The 19208-nt window shown below is 39.2% G+C and overlaps 2 protein-coding genes across 2 annotated transcripts; one reads left to right on the top strand and one right to left on the bottom strand.

Annotated features, from left to right (window-relative positions):
• Positions 1–404: 404 nt before the first annotated feature.
• LOC121891228 (NXPE family member 3-like) lies at positions 405–6093 on the bottom strand. The gene is made up of 6 exons (XM_042404058.1): positions 5971–6093; positions 4838–5269; positions 2448–2743; positions 2083–2153; positions 1655–1861; positions 405–1560 (listed from the first exon to the last, which is right to left on the bottom strand). Exons 1-6 carry the CDS (start codon positions 6091–6093, stop codon positions 1007–1009), a joined length of 1683 nt encoding a protein of 560 aa, XP_042259992.1. The 3' UTR covers positions 405–1006.
• Positions 6094–7454: 1361 nt separating this feature from the next.
• On the top strand, positions 7455–10188 carry LOC121891227. The gene is made up of 3 exons (XM_042404056.1): positions 7455–7464; positions 8303–8867; positions 9985–10188. The coding sequence occupies exons 1-3, from the start codon at positions 7455–7457 to the stop codon at positions 10097–10099; spliced, it is 690 nt and encodes a 229-aa protein (XP_042259990.1). The 3' UTR covers positions 10100–10188.
• Positions 10189–19208: the final 9020 nt, after the last annotated feature.

The raw sequence follows: 19208 nt of genomic DNA, 5'->3' as shown, positions 1-19208 counted from the left end.
TCGAGCCGCAGACTTCCATTTAAATGAGCTAATTTTAATTGTGCTATTGTTTGTGTAGAGAAAGAGATCTACATCTAATAAAATATAAATGCCAAACTTGTAAAACAAATTACATGTAATTATTTCATATCTGTTTGTGTTGAGTGTATGTTCACTAGTACTGTACTGTATGTATACTATATATATATGTGTGTGTGTGTGTGTGTGTGTGTGTTTAATGGAGGAAGGTGACCCATCTGTACATAAGATTTTAGATTTTTTTAACTCTGTATTTAATTCTGTGCTGGGCATAAATGTACTGCTGCAGTCTGGGACATGGGCTGCTCCATTATTTATTAGAGAAGTACAACAGATTGGAATGGAATGGAATTCAGTAAGGCAAAAATGCTGCAAAATTGTGACAAATCAGTAGTTTGCCCTGTCTTGACAGAGGTAACCTCAGTCATGTCTCCAACATTCAAACTGTCTCTTCATACAATATCCTAATTAAGAGTCTCTCCTAGAACCATGTATTTGTCCCGAAGCGTCATAGTATGGATGTCACGGTTTGATGCATGCAGTCATATGAAGAATACGCTGCAACCCAAACAATTACTGTCAAAATAGTTTAATAATCCACCTACTCTGACATGCAGAACGATAATTCTAGAGCATGTGTTGCAACGAGAACGTTTTGGCATGGATGTATGCTAGAACCCGAAAAAAAGATAAATTCCCCATAACAATGTAACAAAGTCAATTATACAGCAGTATTATGTAACTACACCAAATCTGTAAATAGTTATAACCTGATGTGCCACTCCTCCTGGGTCAATATGAGTCTCAGTTTCTGTGTCCTGACGTTCACTTCTGTGGGTCCCCCTCCCCTATAAATGATGTCTCCCGCCATTACCTCTCCCTTTTTTTATTGTACTCCATGGGAGAGGTAAGTGACATTGTGGTCTTCCTGTTAAATCACGGTTGTAAGTTTACTTGTTAGCTATAACATCTTGTGCAGTCTTCCAGTCTAGCCGGCCTTTTGGGGGCATATGTAGGATAAGAGGACGTCAATCATATTCTTAATAATGGGAGGTTGTGGATGGAGGCTGTGCGGCAGGTGGTGGGCCAAGACCATCTCCCAGGCATCCAGCAGACGAATATTCAGTCCTTTGAACATGGCCCTGAGCACCTTGTCATGCTGCAGCGAGTACCAGTCGCTGTTGGTCAGCGTCTCAGAAAGAGACAATGCTTTGAGGTTTGCAGTACGGATGACGACCAGCGTACCTGGAGCCCTGTCCAGCAGGCGCACCACCGCCCTGCGGATGCTCTGCAGCCGCTGGATGTAGAGTCCGATGGGGAAGGTGCTGAAGTGAGACCAGATGCCAAGAACAACAACGGTGTTGATGCCTCCAACTAAGCCATCTAGTTCATTGGCAATGTAGCGAAGCTCATTGGTTGGGACATTGACAAAACGGATAGGGGGACCGTGGCAGCGGTACGTCACCAGAATGTTGTTTGCATAGTCTAAGGCCATGAAGGGCCCAACTTGCTTCAGGTTGTGCAGGTTAAACTCCTTGAGATCTAAAAGTATTAAAGAGGGAACACAAGTGAGACACATTGATTATGTTCACATTGCAGCTGAAACTGTTGTCAGAGATTTCTGTTTATTAACTACATGGTAGTGCTGCAGTGAGGTGTTCAAACCACTGCCTGATGGTAGAGTCTCCAAACAGGTGGACCACCTTGCCTTTCAGACATTGACTGATAACAGAGGATGTGTTGAACTGGCGGACTGTGGTACCACCTAGGGCTCGCCACACATCCTGATAGTAATAGCCAGAAGGTCCAGACTTCACGCTGCTGCTCTTTACTTCTGGTTGACCTGAAAAAGAAATTAAGGCATTATAGCTGGCATTATTGTATATTTTTCCTGTTGTCAACAAATCCTTTTGAAAGACTAAAACCAACAATGTGCTGGTAAATGTAAAGTTAGGTTGTTTGCAAATGTTTCTTTCTGCCTTTTTTATTTTTAATCGTCTGTAGCACATTAAAGTTTGAATTATTATTACAGGAGAGGTTAAATTAGTGAAAATTCTGCTTTACCTTTCATTTTTGACAACACGTTGACATTGGCTGATCCTGAAGCCTTAATGGAGACTTTCATGTTGACACCACTGAAAAAAAAACATCCATAATAAAAATATCCATATGTAGCAGACAGCTATTTTCAGCAGAACAATCTTTGATAAACCAATTGCACACTATTTCCCTAGCAAATGCAGCTCTCACACCATGAACATAAACTAAAGTGAATCAGGCTTATTATTTGATTTGTATCATTTTAGACTGAAAACACCTTTAGATTCAGTCTTTATCAGCTTACTCCTGAGATTTTCACCAAGGAGATACATAGTATTTATTTATAAAAGTTCAAACAAAATGCCAGCCCTGTCTCTCTGCCCCTTCACCTTTTAAAGAGCCTCTCCTCCTCGGCCTTGAGTTTTTTATTGAATCCTCCCTTGGAGTGGTTGATCCTGGCATCACAGCTCAGCTTCTTTGGCTTGTAGCAGAACCATGGATCACCTGTGTGGAGGTCAGTGTAGTTGCACAGTGGCTGCGAGGTTGGACGCAGGAAGACATTACAGGTGGTAGTTTCAGAGACTGAGCCTGAGCGGAAGACGCTCTGGAAATAAATCCTATCTGGCTGTTCTCTGGTCAACCTTTGCAGCACCGTGACAGCCTCACTGGGGTGAACCAGTATCACCTGACAGGACAGAGAACCACAGTTCAAATTTCATACCCATTACTTGAAACCATGTCATAGCAGTAAAGACAAATAAAGTGAACACTACTGAAAGTTGCACATTTCATTTCAGGGGTAAACAAGATTGATCTCCAGATACTCATGTCTGAAGAAATATTCATTCACTTACCCCTCCCCTGAGCAGTGATTGTCCAAATCATAGTTTAGCAACCATAAGGGCACAGCAGATCTGTCAATCTTTGAATTTCTCCACATGGTGAAGTGGTGTGCATGGGGTTGTAGTAAGAGCTATACTTGACATTTAAAGAGTTTGCAGTGTGTTCTCTTTTTTAGCCTCTCCAAACACAAAAACACAAAGAGTAAAAGTGTAAGAAATTAATTAGTGTGTTTGTCTGCTCTAATGTAATCTGCAAATGTTAGCATGTCCGGCTAATGAGTTTACTGCCTACAGGAGTAACCCAGCATTACCTCCAAGGACAAGGAGCATTTAATATTACATTATTTTTGGGGGTCACAGGTTACATTAAAAAGTCCACTGAATGAGATGCCATCTGCAGCAAAGCCTCCCACTGATATTTTTTAAAATAATTTTGTTATCTCAGTTTGAATATTTTACCCACAATTTCCATATTTACCACAGACAATTATGGCACAAGACTTAATAACATATTAACAGATGTAACTAGCTGATTCTTAAAAATAAAATCCTGGCTACGATCAAATTTTGCAGCTCTATACCTCTCTCACCACCAGCTGGGTATTGGAATAAATTACACGTTATCAATAACCTTGTTTGGAAAAAAAACCCACCAAAATGAAACTGCAAGGAATGCAGGTGGTCAGAACTGACCTAATCTAAAATTTTATTTCGGGACTTTCCCTATGAGAACTTTGAACAAAGATTTTTTCTTTGATGTTAACAGAATATTGGAACATCCTTGTAAATATCACCTAAGTATTCCTCTTTTTAACATCACTGTGGGGTGGTAAGCCTTTAACCTTTCCCCACTGGTCAGAGAGAGGTATTCATGTTCTCAACAACATTATACATGACAACAAACTCCAAGCATTCCAGGAAATAAAAGATCTTTTTGGTCTGCTCGGTTCTGCCTTTCTCTTTTACCTTCAACTAAGATCCTCACTCAATGCTTATGGAGTACCCAGGGCTCTCAAATTAATGACAACCTTGTTTCCAAATTTTACTGCTTTGTAATACAACTCACCATGCAGTTTGTAATATTTGTCAAAAAGTCTAGAATTTACAGTAATTCATATCAGTTGGTCCAGAGTATGGCACATCAAGCTGGCATATAGAAATCCTAATCATCAAATGATCCACTACAATTTTTTCATGAGGACGCACCTAAAAAGGCTTGCCAGGGTCTCATTGAGTCATTCTTGTAAATGCTCAAATTTCCCCAAACTCCAGGCACACAGGTTTGAGGTGAAAGTCCACAGAGGTTGACAGCTGTTGGCAATCAATGGCATCTGCCCAAACAAGTATTGTCAATAAAAATGTCCTTTTCTCCTGCTCTGCTCTCTCTTTGTTAAATGATGACACAGGTTTCAGGTTTCACAGGATCCATCTGTTTCTCATTGCTGTATTATGTTAGCTGGTTAATATGCTGCCAATAGTTATCCTATAACCTATTTCTCAATATGTCAATGGTATTTATTACTCTTGGACATACTAATTTTAAATTTTCACTGCCACATTAAATGATGCTAAACAGGATAATATTTCTTTTCTAGATAATGCTAGAGAGCAGATCAAATCTTTGATTGCTGAATTAGTTTAGCACTTCTCAATCCTATGCTAGCAATCAAATCTGGACTATGGTAGAGTGGTTATTTTGATTTTGATAAGAATAATTGACAGCATACAGAAGAATCCAACCACTTCATGAAATAAAGCACCCACTGTTTTGAAAATTACTAAGGATATTAAGTAGTATTATTGCAAACTGCATATGTGCTGTGCGAGAACAAAAAGTTGACAGGCCTAGCAACAGTAACTGAGGGGGGTGGGGCTTAGCTAACGGTCTGTTATAAGATTGACACAATCACATTTAACATCATAGTTTTTAACATCACCTCAACATGTGCGTTTCCCTCCCAGAGTAAAGAAAATACAGCAGAGTAGGAGCCATTGAGATGATCCAGCACTTGTCCAGCCACACCTGCACCAAGTGCTCGGTTGTGCAGACGGGCAAGTAAGACGTCTCCCCCAGACTTCTTCGGACGGCCCTGGAAGTCATACATTTTAATTATAACTTCCAGCTGATCCCCTACATGCCACTGTCGTCGAAACTTCTCTGGGAGAATAGTGAAGGTGCTGTGGGCAGGATCAGTGGTCTGCTCCAGGGAAAGAGGATCTGGCAAGGATGGAGTTTCAGGCCAAGCAATGGAGTCTAATAGGAGGCGTTCCTCCAGAGCATCTTCAGGGGACCGTTGCTGGAAGTTGTAAAAGTGGTGTTGCAGGTGAGGTCTTGGGACAGAGAAGGTGGTGATCACCTTATGCTGAAACTGGCAGGGGGTCAAGAGAGTGATGTGACAAACTTATATAAAAAATTTTAATGTAAGAAAAAATGAACTAAATGAAACAAAAGGAAGATTTTTCCAACCACACATAAGAAAATCACTGAATATTTGTAGGGGTTGATGAAAGAAGCTGATCAAAGACTCAGTGATAATGGCAACATGAAAAAGAGAAAGGGAGGAAAACAACAGTCAGAATATCCTTAGGGCATTTAAGAGTCACAGTATCAGCCTTACCTCAATGCGACTCCATACACCCTCCAGACAGGTAAAAAAGCTTTTTCGATATTTTCGACCTGTTTTTAAGGATTTACAAGTACATCTTCAGTAGGAAGTAATGGGCTTGGGGCTGAGATCCACAGACATGGTAATGAATGTAGTGAGAGATGGACTAACACATTGTTGGTTTTGGTCTTTTATTTATTGTCAATAAGAAAAATATAGATGGGAATAATAAAATTAAAATATATAAAAATATAAATATTTGAATTAGGAGTTATTGCTGTCAGCCAAATGCATGATTGTTAGCAAAAGAACCATTTTCCTCGAATTGCATTTGTTTAGAAATATAGATGAAGGAAATTACTGTTATCCAAAGCCACACTGCATATGAAAACAATATCCTGAGATCTAACTATTTCAAACAGGGTCCACCCTTCAGGCAATCCCACTCAAGACCTAATTCTCACCTCCAGGACGTCCATGTTAAAATACACAAAGATGAAGACAAACACAGCCAGGAACAGGAAGATGGCAGCAAACTTCGAATAGCAAAAGTTGACCACTGTTTCTCTAAAAGCTCTGACCTTCATGACTGATGATCAGTCTTCATCTGTGGCTATAAAACAAAGAAATAGTGTAACTGACACCTTGTTTCGCTGTACTTATGTTAGTGATTACTTGCAAAAACTTAACCAGGGCAGTGAAATGATCTCTTTGCAAATAGTGTGGTATGTTTGCCTTTCAGTTATTTCTACTAAACTTGATGCAGTCACCCCGGACATTCCTCTGATTGATTGACCATTGACCAAGGCCATAACCAAAGTCAGCAATGTCACTCCCCTTGCAGTTTAACATAATGATTCATCCACAGGTGGCCCAGTCATTTACACTTTGCAATATAATATAAATATTTACAAAGTAAATACTACTGCCATCTTTTGCAATCTGCCACCGTCTCTGTGGGTTAGTTGCCATAAATGGCAGTTGTACCATGGCCGGGGAGCCAACCACCCACTGGTAGAGTGCTGCGAGTATCCTACCTGTGAAAAGGGGTAAAACAAACCAAAACAAATAATTCAAATAAAAACACAATGCTATTAAACCATACCACTATCAACACTGACAGGACTCCCAGTACACATACCACACCTGTGAATAACTGCTATGAATCATAGCAAAACAATACTAAAATAACCACAAGAGCACTGTTACAAATTAGGTGCCTTGTAAAGATGAATTTGCGATATTTTAGATTAATATGCTGAGTTCCTGAGTTTTGTTTGGCAGCAGCCCAGTACAGTGACAGTGGTTAACTCCAAAGTTAGAGACAATTTCACCCTGTACCAGTAGAGAAGTCTCCGTTGACCATAGTTAGGTAGGAAACTAAAACAGCTTGTTTCACACGCAGCACTCTGTTACACAAGTGTTTTTTAAAATGATTTTATTCCATATCCTAAAACAACAGGCTGATGCAATTGATGCAATTTTAGCTATAGCTAAAGTTAATAGTGCTGACGTTACATTGCGAATGAATAGTTTGCTGCAAAAGAACTTAACCTTATTCTTTTAGTAAGGTTGTAAGCATGACTTGTCTTGTTAAGTAAAGCATAATTGTGTGTTGTTTGAGGTGATTTGTGGCATGTTTGTCTATTCATGCCCTCTGGATCCATTGAGAGATTTACACATGCCTAAACATTAAAAATCCATTATAATTTGGTCAAATTGCCAAATAATTATTTAGAGGTTTTTAATGAGGACAGGAGATTTTATCTCCTGTTTTGGTGTTAAACTAACTACATGTTCTGCTCACTTCTCATGCCTGTGGGAGAACAATGAGGCATGAGAGTACACTTGGCTAAGTGGGTATTTTTCTCTGTTATGTGGGTATTGTTCTTTGCTCAACCCTTTCACCTCCACTCACATGTGTGAGTGCATGTTTTCCGCATTGAGCATGATTGCAAGTATTGGTCAAGGCTGCAGGTAGAGGATGATTTAGGTTTATTCCTTTCTACATTGCATCCCTGCATCAACCACATATGCACATCCAAGACGCAGAGTCATTGTTCCCACTAAAGTGGGGTGAGTTTAGTCAGTTTATTGCTGAGAGCATATATGGAAAAGATCCACGCACAATGTTGAGACAGTAATATGAAAAGCAACACTGTGCAGGGGGCACAGTGATGATTTTGTTTGGTGATAAAAGTGTCTGACTGACTTTGTGTTCAAAAATTATTTGACTTGAGTAAAGTTGCACAAATAGGCCTTATAATGTATGATTTCGTTGAATTGAAGTTATTTTAGTAGGGCTATTGTTGAGTCTGTTTTCAATTTAGTTATTGGACTGTGGAGCATTAATTGTTAAATCATCAAAAGTAAGAGTAGCCCACAATTTAAGTGCGAATGTGGGAGAATGTTTGGCTGAATGTAATGAAGATGTTTTTTTTTAAAAAAATGATGTTTAAAAGTCCTTTAGAGTGGAATTGTATTCAAAAAGTGTGTTCAAAAGATTTTAAATAAGAATAAACAATGTTTAAAATGCTTAAAAAATGAACATAAAGATGTTTAAAATGTTTTAAAAAGATGTTTTAAAAAATAAAGATAAAGATGTTTAAAATGTTTAAAAAAAGATGTTTATAAAATAAATATGTTTACAACATTTATTGTTGAAACCTGCTTTTATGCCTGAGTGGAACATACAGTACAGGAATGATGCAGCTGTTTGTTTGTTTTCTGAGGGGAGGCTCACTTTCCCACACTTTGAAAACCCCTGATGTAACGCATTATGTACTGTATTTTGAGTAACTGTCCTGATTAGTGATATCACGACCAGAGCTAACCAGCCCTCTGCAACACGGCAAGAGACCAGTGATCTCAGGACCAGAGCTAACCAGCCCTCTGCAATACAGCAAGAGACCGGTGATATCACGACCAGAGCTAACCAGCCCTCTGCAACACGGCAAGTGACCAGTGATATCACGACCAGAGCTAACCAGCCCTCTGCAACACGGCAAGTGACCAGTGATATCACGACCAGAGCTAACCAGCCCTCTGCAACATGGCAAGTGACCAGTGATATCACGACCAGAGCTAACCAGCCCTCTGCAACACGGCAAGTGATTAGTGATATCACGACCAGAGCTAACCAGCCCTCTGCAACACAGCAAGTGACCAGTGATATCACAACCAGAGCTAACCAGCCCTCTGCAACACAGCAAGTGACCATTGCTATTATGACCAGAGCTAACCAGCCCTCTGCAACACAGCAAGAGACCAGTGATATCATGACCAGAGCTAACCAGCCCTCTGCAACACAGCAAGTGATTAGTGATATCATGACGAGAGCTAACCAGCCCTCTGCAACACAGTAAGCATCCAGTCTCATTGACTTAGATAGTGTTGCCACAGTGAACCAGACTCCATCAGCTAGCAATGACAACTATGCTGCCTACCTTTTGATCATGGGTTGAGGAATTAAACCAGGCTATAATAGCCAATTTTGAGAGTCATGCGTAAATGATTGGTTAGTATGACATTGTTTAATGAGTGCAGTAATTTCAGATACACAGTGGTGAGAAAAATTCAGTGAACTCTTTGGAATTAGCAATTTCTGCATGAATTGGTTATAAAATGTGATTTGATCTTCATCAAAGCCACAAGTATGAAGATGATTCCTGTGAACAGCAAACTCAAAATGTTTTGAGTCAACGTACCTCTAACCCTAACCTCCAATCTTGTTTTATTGACTGAACTCCAGATTTGCTAATTCCTGACTCCAGTTAGCTTTTGTTTATGTCATTAACTGAGGTTTTTATTTTTCCACCAGCACTTGGAATGTTTAATGGCTGTTCAATAAAGTTACCAAGGATAATTATGTATGTAATTATGTATGTTTATGTGTTATTAGCTGAAGCAAAATGCGTTTGTCTATACTTGTGACTTTGATGAAGATCAGATCACATTTTACGATCAATTCATGTAGAAAACCAGATAATTCCAAAGGCTTCACTGATGTTTTCTTGCCACTGTAACAGGAGCAGGGTAAGCATAACTGGAATCTGGTGTAGCTTACAATGTTGCCCACAGATAGGAACACCAGCCAGGACTGCTCAGATGTTCCTACCATGATTATGTAGAGGCTATAACAGACATTGTGTACAATGATGAAGAGTTGCAGGTAGCCTTTACATGCTGTGTCTATGAACTATTGCAGTGGGCTGTTGTTTCTTGGCTTTCAATTTCCAGTGTTGCATCACATTTACTTGTGCTAGATTCACACTGTACCCAAATATATGTGAGAGAAAAAAACATTTATATCTACAAGAGCCATTGTTTGGTTTAAAATGTAGTTAGCAGTAATGGTTAAAAAGGTTAATTATGACCTATGCTTATTTGACATAGTTGTCTGAGAATAACACATTGCCCAAAAAGTATAATCTTATCCCTGTCCTAATAGTTGTTTTTTTTCTTTTCTCATTCAACAGGGCATCTGTACACCCAAACACTAAATCAGCACAGGTGGTGCTCCTCAATCTTGCATCCCAAATTGACAGTAACCAAAGATGCAGGTTCGACATTAAAACAGGTCCATATCCATAAATGCTAAATGCAAGATGAACATAGTAAAATAGTAGCCATCAGACTAACAATAAATGGACCTGTTCATGATACTATGAAAAACTATTACAAGCAGACATATGGTGCTTATAGCAGGTCCATATCCATATTTGTTTAAGGTGAAAACAGTAAAACAGTATCCAGACTTACAATAAGTGGGCCTGTTTGAATCATCATAAAACAGATCTGTAGTCTTTGCATTTTCACTAAGATGACATTGCATGCTTCAATCAGGTGATTTACTATTATAGAACTACCATACATGTCAGACGTCTGTCATTTTGAGCCTGTTTGAATCAGGGAGAGAAATTACACTGCCTTGATTTTGCTATTTCAACATAGTTTGGCTCATAAGTAATAAGGGCAATCCTGAGACACTCATGCAACTTCTCATTGGTAATAGAACAACGTGCCCTTGTTTTGATGGCATTCATATGAGAAAAGCTAGACTCACAAGTGTAAGTGGATCCAAAAATTGTCAGTATTAGCAAGGCCACTTTCCTTATTGTGGGGTACTGATATTGGCTAACGTGCTTAGACCAAAAGTCCACTGTACCCTCAGACTGAAAGTGCTGTTTTAAAGCAAAGAAGGGCTGAACATCAACAAATTCCATCTGAAAGATGCTCTCATCAATACATGACATTTCTTTTGCTTTTACACAGATGTCTGCCTCAAGTTTGATGGAAAACGGGTCACGAGCAAACTGCAATACCTCAATGGGAATGCTGAAGCCTTGGAAACTCTCAGTAAAGTACTCAGGCAATTTTGTTATGAAGTTTGTAATGATGGTGCAGCAATGTTGTTGCCATTAGGTTTGTTCTGAAAATATTTAGCTTTGTCTTGAAGGCACAAAGCCTCTCAACCAAATCAGCGATAGACTTTTCCTGCCCCTACACTTCCAGATTCAAAGTGTTCAAGTGTCCAAAAATGTCACACAGAAAGTAGACTTCTGCTTCCAATGTTCATCAAACATGCGCTCCAAGAAGTTTGTGGGCTGTTAGTGTTTACATGTGCGAAGCAAAGACACAATCTTCTGGTGAAGTTCACAGAAACGGTCCAGAACCTTTCCTTTGCTGAGTCATCTGACATTGTTACAGATGAGTAAGTCAGTGTGTTTGGCAAACGTGTCAGCAAGCAGCTGATGGAAAAGGCAATGTTTCAGGCTGGAGGTTGATCAAATAAAATTCACAATGTTCATAACAGTGTCCATGGTGTTTTTCAGATCACCACTGAGCTTTGTACACAGCAAAGACTGATGAATGATACAGTGTAAAAAGTGCATATGTAGGGCTATGGCTGATAGCCTCGCCACCAGCCCTTGCACTCTACCGATCAGCAACAGGCAAACTTCTTATAAATCCAGTTCACGCTAATTAAAAAATGAGACAATCTTTTGAAAAAACACTTCATCTGTAGTGTGTCCCTCCAACGGAATAAGCCCCAGAAAGTCTTCCCGGAAGTACACTTCATGATTTTCTCATTAGCGCATGTAGTCTTGCTTTTAATTTGACAAGTTTACATTATTAATTTCTAGTTGACATTGTGGGTGTATGTGATGTGCTATTGTGTATAGCTTTGTATTTTTTATAATGTGTTCTCTGTGTTTTTTGCTTTGTACTGTTTTTTATTGTGCTGTTAGGCCTATATATTTTACTTGTCACCTGCTGAAGGGACTGCAGATGAAAATTAACTATAAGCTAACTCTGGTGCAGTACATCAAATGGTAACATGTTGAACACTGTAGGCCTACATGGTCCCAATGAATACAATACTTGTAGGAAATATCACCTTTGGACATATTTTTTAAAATCAAAACAACTAGCTAGTTGTCAACTACTAACTGCTACCTGTCACTGTTACCAACATTCCAAGGGAGAAAGTGCACTGAGGAAGCTAACAGAAGAGTTATTTTGTGAAGACAAGAAGAGAAATTAAAGGGTCCTTGTTTGTGGTATTCTCTCTCTCTCTCCATGAACTGATCTATGTCCCTGTCTACATCTACATCTGTGTCATAATGTGGAGTGCAAGGGAAATATGTCTATGATCGTCAGTTTCTTTCGGACATTCGTAACAAAGACATTTGCTACGAGAAATACTGGCTAGGAGAGCTAAATCAGCTGAGTGCGCTTGGTCTGCTACACTCAGTGGGCCCAAAGGAGACCACGGCCTTGCCTGGAGCTGCGCCGGTGAGGAAACATCGAAAGCGGTGCGACAGGACATGGATGCAGGGTATGTGTGGGGGACTGCAAGCTAGGCTAACTGTTAACCCATACAAACCGGCAGCAAAGAACTTACATTGATAAGAAGTGAAAGCTAATTGGTTGTTCCATTGCAACATCAGCATGCTGCAGCAGAGTTACACCTCCGGCATGTTGGACTGAAGGCAACCAATGTTTTAGCAAAGACCTTAATGACACCAGTAAAACATCCCGGCTACAAAGTGCTGTACTAAAGTAAAACAAAATTCTTTCTATTCAATTGTCATATATTTAATGACTCTACCAAAATAGCATGTGTTGAACAATGAAAAAATAACAAAATATGCATACTATTATAACTATTTAGTTAATTACTTATTTATTAAATTTATGAAAGAATAAAAGCAGAAATTTGTAAAACATTAATCCAGAATTCCATTTATTAAACAACAAAATCTTTCAAATCATGGGTTCAGATTTACAAATTCTGAGTTAAAAATGACATGACGTGATGTAACATATAACATATCTTTTTGCCCCGCTTCAAAGAGCAGCAAAAAGTGAGCAATGGACATAAATGGAAGCTAGAAAAATCCAGCACTGTTGGGATTTTGAGAAACCAAGCAATCTCAAACTTTTTCATGTCAAGGACCTCCAGAATAGAATCACAATAGACCACAGACCCGTGTTTGAGAGGATTTTGTCGGAAGAATTTTGTAAGAAGATACATTCCCTGGAAGTTAGTGTAATATAAGTGAAATTAATCTATTTGGGCTTTCCTGGGAATCCCCTGCAGCCCTCTCGCAGACACTAGTTTGGGAACCATTCCTCTAAACAACTTGATAACCACATTACCAAGTGGATAAAATTAGGGATATTACAAGAATTAATACATAGATACCATAGACACATAAATACCAAATCATTACCAGCATTTTTAAAATTATACTAAAACCAGCGTTTTTAGTTATAACTAGTATCAGCACCTCACTCTGTATCTCAATGTTATTATTCTAATATGACCAGGGTGTTTCTTTAAATGCTGAAACACTTAAAGTTTCGGTCATACTTACAAGATTTCAAACCAAAATGAGAGCACATAATCACACAGTTGTATTTGTTGATCACATTTCATACAGTTCCTCTAATTTGAAATGACTGTTTTTTGGGCTACTTTACTTTCTACTTGAAGGCTACAGGCCAATATTTAATTTATAACTCTTATTTTAATGCAGCATCTGTGATTAAATACCGAAACACACAGGGCCCTATTTTAACGATCTAAAGCGCACGGTCTGAAGCGCCTGGCACAGTGCATTTAGGGTTTGTCCAAATCCACTTTTGCTATTTTAGCCGCGGAAAAACGGTCGCTGGTCGGGCACACGGTTCAAAGGGGTTGTCCATAGTCTCCTAATTAATCATGGGTGTGTTTTCGGCGCAACATGCAATAAACCAATTAGGGTGTCATCTCCCATTCCCTTTAAAAGCGCTGTGCGCTTGCACCTTGGTGGATTGCTATCATGATGGCGCATTTGCCAAGTAGAAAGAAGGAGCGCTTCTCCGCAGAGGAAACGGATCTGCTCGTGCGCAAAGTGAAAGCGCACGATCCTTAAAGTGCACACCGGCCCCTGCTCCTCCTGAATCCTCCCGTGGCCAGTCCCAGACCGCCAGTTAAAGGTCCTGCTCATTAATTTGTTGCGAATATATTTTCGTTTGGTTTTTGAATAGGTTTATTTTTTTAAATTACAGCTTTGGTTTCTTTAAAATCGTTTTGTACAGTCATGGAGTAACAGGTCAAATCAGCGGCGTTTTAAGTGCTGAAAGTAAACCTGATCACTGTATTCTCAAATATGTTAAAGAATATTTGTTAAATATTGTTCAAGAATTAAATCATTCCATCGTTTTAATCATGTAAAGAATCATTAACACAGTTGTCAGGTCTTGATCAGCTCTCCAAGGTTCTGATCCTGCTGCTGGAAGCAGCTAGAAGCTGTCCAAATTTATTTTCTTCTTTAGTTTAATCATTGTTTTCACCTCACTTATTTTATTTCCATGTGTTCCTCGTGTTTTCATGTATTGATGTAGCAGGAAAGTCGATCTATGTCTGATCCGTGAAATACCTCCGTGTATTGCAACGATTTGGTCAAATAAATAGACAATTTTATCCGTCATTACTGCGATTAGTTAATTCTGATAAACATTGTTACTAAGCATTATTACATGTATTTTTTAAAAATATGTTGATGTACACAATAATAATCTTTCACATTGTAATCTTTTTATTTGTAATCTTTTGCACGTCCGAGTGTGTGTAACAAGCAGAGTGAACGTGCGTTGTGCACCCGCCTATGTAGCCGCATATTATTGTCTTTATAATGCGCCCTTAAAATAACAGAGAAAAACTCTGCCACAGACTTCAGACCAGGCTTTGTTGGTCAACATTTCAGTCCAAAATGGCATCAGCATTATAGCAGCGCCATTTAGCAGTCGTGTCAAAAAAGCACCAGAGTTTCGTCTCTTGTGTTTCTATACTCTTTGCTGGTAGTTCCAACAGTCATGTTGCATAATGGTCTCTGGACAGCAAAATGGATTATATAACTCCCCCGTCAGTGCCGGTCACTTGTTGACATGCAAGAGTTGTCTACATCGAACTGACACATGTACTTTTCTCTCTAAATGCACTTTAATGCACTGTGCCGCTAACTGCTCAATCTTTTTTTTTTCTCTTGGGATTTATATGTTTTTATATTTTTTTTAAATTTAATTTGTACATACAGTATATCTTTATCTTCTCTGTTGTTGCACTGCCGTGGTGATGGATCAGCATTTCATATTTTTTGTGTATGCAAAAAAAAATAAACAATATATAAACAATAAACAATTTAACTTTATTGTTAAAAATAACAATAAACTAAATTTTGAATCTTGAATCTTGAAATATTGAAGTTGGGGAACATCGGCATTTATCTCTCCAAAACTTTCTTGCCCCTCTCTGTTTTTGATTGTTACAAATTCTGCAAAACATAAAGAAAGAAAGTGAAATGACGCGTTCTGTGCCCTACAGGTGTGAGTTTATCTCTACATGGGTCTGAACCCCAGCAACAGAGTCTTCACCAACGCAGAGTCTCGCTGCATCCTTCAGCCACTGGCTACCAGGCAGCAGACAGACGCCTCACCCTCTCCTCCTGTGGGAAGGCAGACATCATGGAGGAATCCTCGGCTGAAGCCCCGGACTCCAGCACTCAAGACGATGTGCCTCCCCTCAGTGAGACCCACAGACAAAATGACCTAGAAGTAAGGGAAGTCAGTCCCCAGATTGGCTGGCAACCCTGGGTGGGTAAATAAACTCTCCGATCCTTCAACAACTCCTAGACGAGTCTCTTGAGCAAAGCACAACACTTTCAACAGCAGTAATATTGGGCAGCTTCAAGTAATAAGTGTGTGATCTGAAAGTTCCACTTAACTATTCAGTATGTAACAGAACTGTTGTACTGGATGTAGTTGCAGGCTACTCACAGTACATAAACTTGGTAAATATTTGTATTTACATTACAAATCTCTTCCCCCTACATCTAATTATTATGACAGCAAGTGCCACTGCTTCCTAATAAAAATGAACTGCACTATGATGTTACATAAACAAAATGTATTGTCACATTTTTGTTTTGTTAAGCTTCATAATATGTCTGAATAATAAGGTTGGCAGCTACTTTTGACCTACTTAATTTAGCTGCACTACATCTGTGATGCCAATGGGTGGCAGTGTGAGACTAGGTGCTACTGGGACTCTAGACTTTATACAGTGGGGAGCTGCCTTTGCGTCTCATTCTGACAAGGGCAGCCACACGTTTTCATTGTCTCACTAATCCTGTTTCAGGTATGTATTTAAGTGCACACGTACATCAGCTGTCACAAAATCAGCATATTACCATGTTCTACTACATGTGGAAAACTTGCCTGAGTGTTAGTGAATAAATTTGTTTATGTACAAACGGGTAAAGTTATGCTATCTACCAGAGGCGCTGAATCAAAGTCAGGGCTACTTTTGTTGTGTTGCTATTTTCACGCAACTACGCAGCTTTTACGAGCGTTTGGGTAATCATATTCTCTGCTCCTGTACGTTTGTGTTACAAGCCTGAGGGTTTCTGAATAATAAGTGTTAATAAGTACATGTTTTTGCTTGTTTATTTGTATTACAGTCTAGTTAGATTTACAGACAAGTTGGGTTGCCCACTGATTATAAAACCCTTAATGTTAATGCTCATGGTCTTAAATGTGATGTTAAATTGTTCTACATCAGTAACAGTTGTCCAGTTCTCTGAATAACAGTAAATCAGTAAACTGAATGGTTACATTTCTAATGTGCATTGAGAGATAAAGTGAGGTAATCCACTGCATGTAACAAGTGATAAAAATAAGCACTGTTGGGAGATAAGTGAAAAGTGAGGATATGAGCGTTTCACAATTTATCATATTGATTTTGTTTACATTTGGTCATGTGTGTATTTCATGATTGATTTGTTTATTGTCTGGAAATTTGTAAGAGCCTTTTGGAATAAAACAGAGAGAGACTGACAGACTTTATGCTGAAATTACATTTAATAAATATTTTCATTCTGATGAGAGCAGCCAAACTGAATTGTAGCACGTTTTCATTGTCTCACTAATCCTGTTTCAGGATACTTTTACTGTCAACACTGTCTCAAGCCTGGGAGGTGTAACAATGAGAGACTTAAAAGACAGTTTTATGATATGCCTTAAGGCTGGGCAATATAACCAAAATCTCATATCCTGATATAGGTCATTTCATATCCTGATAACAATACCTATTCCGATATAGCACATTTAATTTAATAAATAAATAGTTGGTCCGTGCATCCCAACCCCCCCGGCCCCTGTTGTCTGTCCATCCTTTGTGCAGTTAAATTAAATTACTCTTCTTGGCTTTTTACTCCAGAGGCTTTTATTGCTCTTACAGTAACTTAATGAGTGTAGTTGTCGTCAGCTTGAGTACTTCACCTGGTTTACTGTCCTTACTGTGTGCGCAGCTCACACATGGAGGGTTCAGCCCCACCTGCGGTGAACCATAGAGAGCAAAGGAGAGTAGCACAACCATAAATGACAGCAAAACGCAGCAGAGACTCTCTGACACAGCTGAAATTAAACAAGTGCACATAAATTTGGTAAAAGAACATAAATAAAGACAGTCTCTACTATATTTTGCTGTCATTTACAGTCACTGTCTTGCTGTTTCTCTCTTCAATGCTCTTTCTCAGCATGAGCGGGGCTGCGCCTGCCGTGTGTGTGTGTGTGAGTGAGTGTGTGTGTAGCGCAGCAGACCAGAGACAGAGCAGTGGAGAGTTGTCAACTGAACTTGTTAGATTACTGTAAGTGCAATAAAAGCTTTGCAAGTAAAAAGCCAAGAAGAATAATTGTCACACAACATATATCGTCATATCGCACAGCCCTGATGTGCCTCACATGTTCAAAATTACATTCCCAGTCAATATTTACTAGAATATAAAGGTCATTGATTGAAACCTAACAGGCAACAAATAAGTGTCACAAGGTCCAGGGAATCCAATCTGTATTCCTGTCTACTTTTTAGCCATGCTAGCGACATGGCTAAAAATGGCATGGCATGAGGGTTGACAATATCATTTTTTCTGTCCATTACTTTGGTTTGAAATATCTCAACAATTATTGGATGGATTGTCACCAGCAGGTTGTCTTTTTTCACTTTGAATGTCTTAACAGCTATTGGATGAATTACTATGGAATTTGGTAGAGGGAACCCTAATAACTCTGGACCACCAGCAGGTCAAATTTTCTCTACAAGGAAATATCTCAACATCTACTGGATTGATTGGTACAAAATTTTATGCAGACATTCATGGGTCCCAAATGATTTATCCTTAAGACTTTTGTGATGATTTTCATCTCCGCAAGCATTTGTGGTTTTGAGTGAAACATCAGACAGTCATGTCCCCCTCAGGGTGAATCATGATGGTGATCCATTAACTTTTTATCTAGTGCCATCATATGGACAGAATTTCAGTTTGTCCAATATTTTGGTTTATGACATTCCTGCAAGACTAATGACAGTCCCATTGTCATGGAAATTGTCTGAACACACTAACTAATCTATTATTACACTCACTAATCTAATCTATTATAGTTTCTGCAGAAACAGAGAAATGATATGTGATTGGTCAATGTGTCAGTTGTGTCACATCCTGCCTGGACTTCGTTTGTTTTTCTGGACTTTTTGTGTTCTTTTGGGTTTTCTGTGTTTCTCTTCTGTTGTCATTCCTTCTGGTCATATGGTTTTGCTTGTTATGATTTGGGTGGTGGTTTAGAGGACTGCATTATTAGTTAGTTTATAGTGTTGTGTGCTTAAGTTTTTGTGGTTCTGGGATGGTTTGGTTTGTGCTAGGTTGTGGTTTGGAGTATTGTGTTTTTGGTTTTCTGGTTTCCCTGTGTTCTCCTATGTTCATTTGCTCCTCCTCTCACCTGCCCTGCATTACCCTCGTTAGCCCTGCCCTGCTCTGTGTCTTCCCCACACCTGCCCTGTGTTCACTTCATCAGCCCTGCCCTACTCCCTGTGTTTTCCCAGCCAATTGGCTCCCTGTCTGTTCACTCCCCTCTCCTGAGTTCCCCACCCATCTCCCCACCTGCACTTGATCTCCTTGTCGGTTCAGTTACTTTTTAAGTCTTGGTTTTCTATTCAGTCCTTGTTGGATCATTTGTTCTGTTTGTTTTGTGTTTTGTTCTGTTAGTTCTGTTTGCCCTGTTTTGTCCTGACTGTTCCGACATTAAAGAGGATTTTTCATCAACCTTGCAATCTCTGCATGTCGATCTCTGCATTTGGGTCCATTCCTGCTATACTCTG

Source organism: Thunnus maccoyii, chromosome 23 (assembly GCF_910596095.1).
Source record: "Thunnus maccoyii chromosome 23, fThuMac1.1, whole genome shotgun sequence".
NCBI classification, from domain to species: Eukaryota; Metazoa; Chordata; class Actinopteri; order Scombriformes; family Scombridae; genus Thunnus; species Thunnus maccoyii.
The sequence above is the reverse complement of the archived record's forward strand: the minus strand, read 5'-3'. Positions and strand labels throughout refer to the sequence as shown.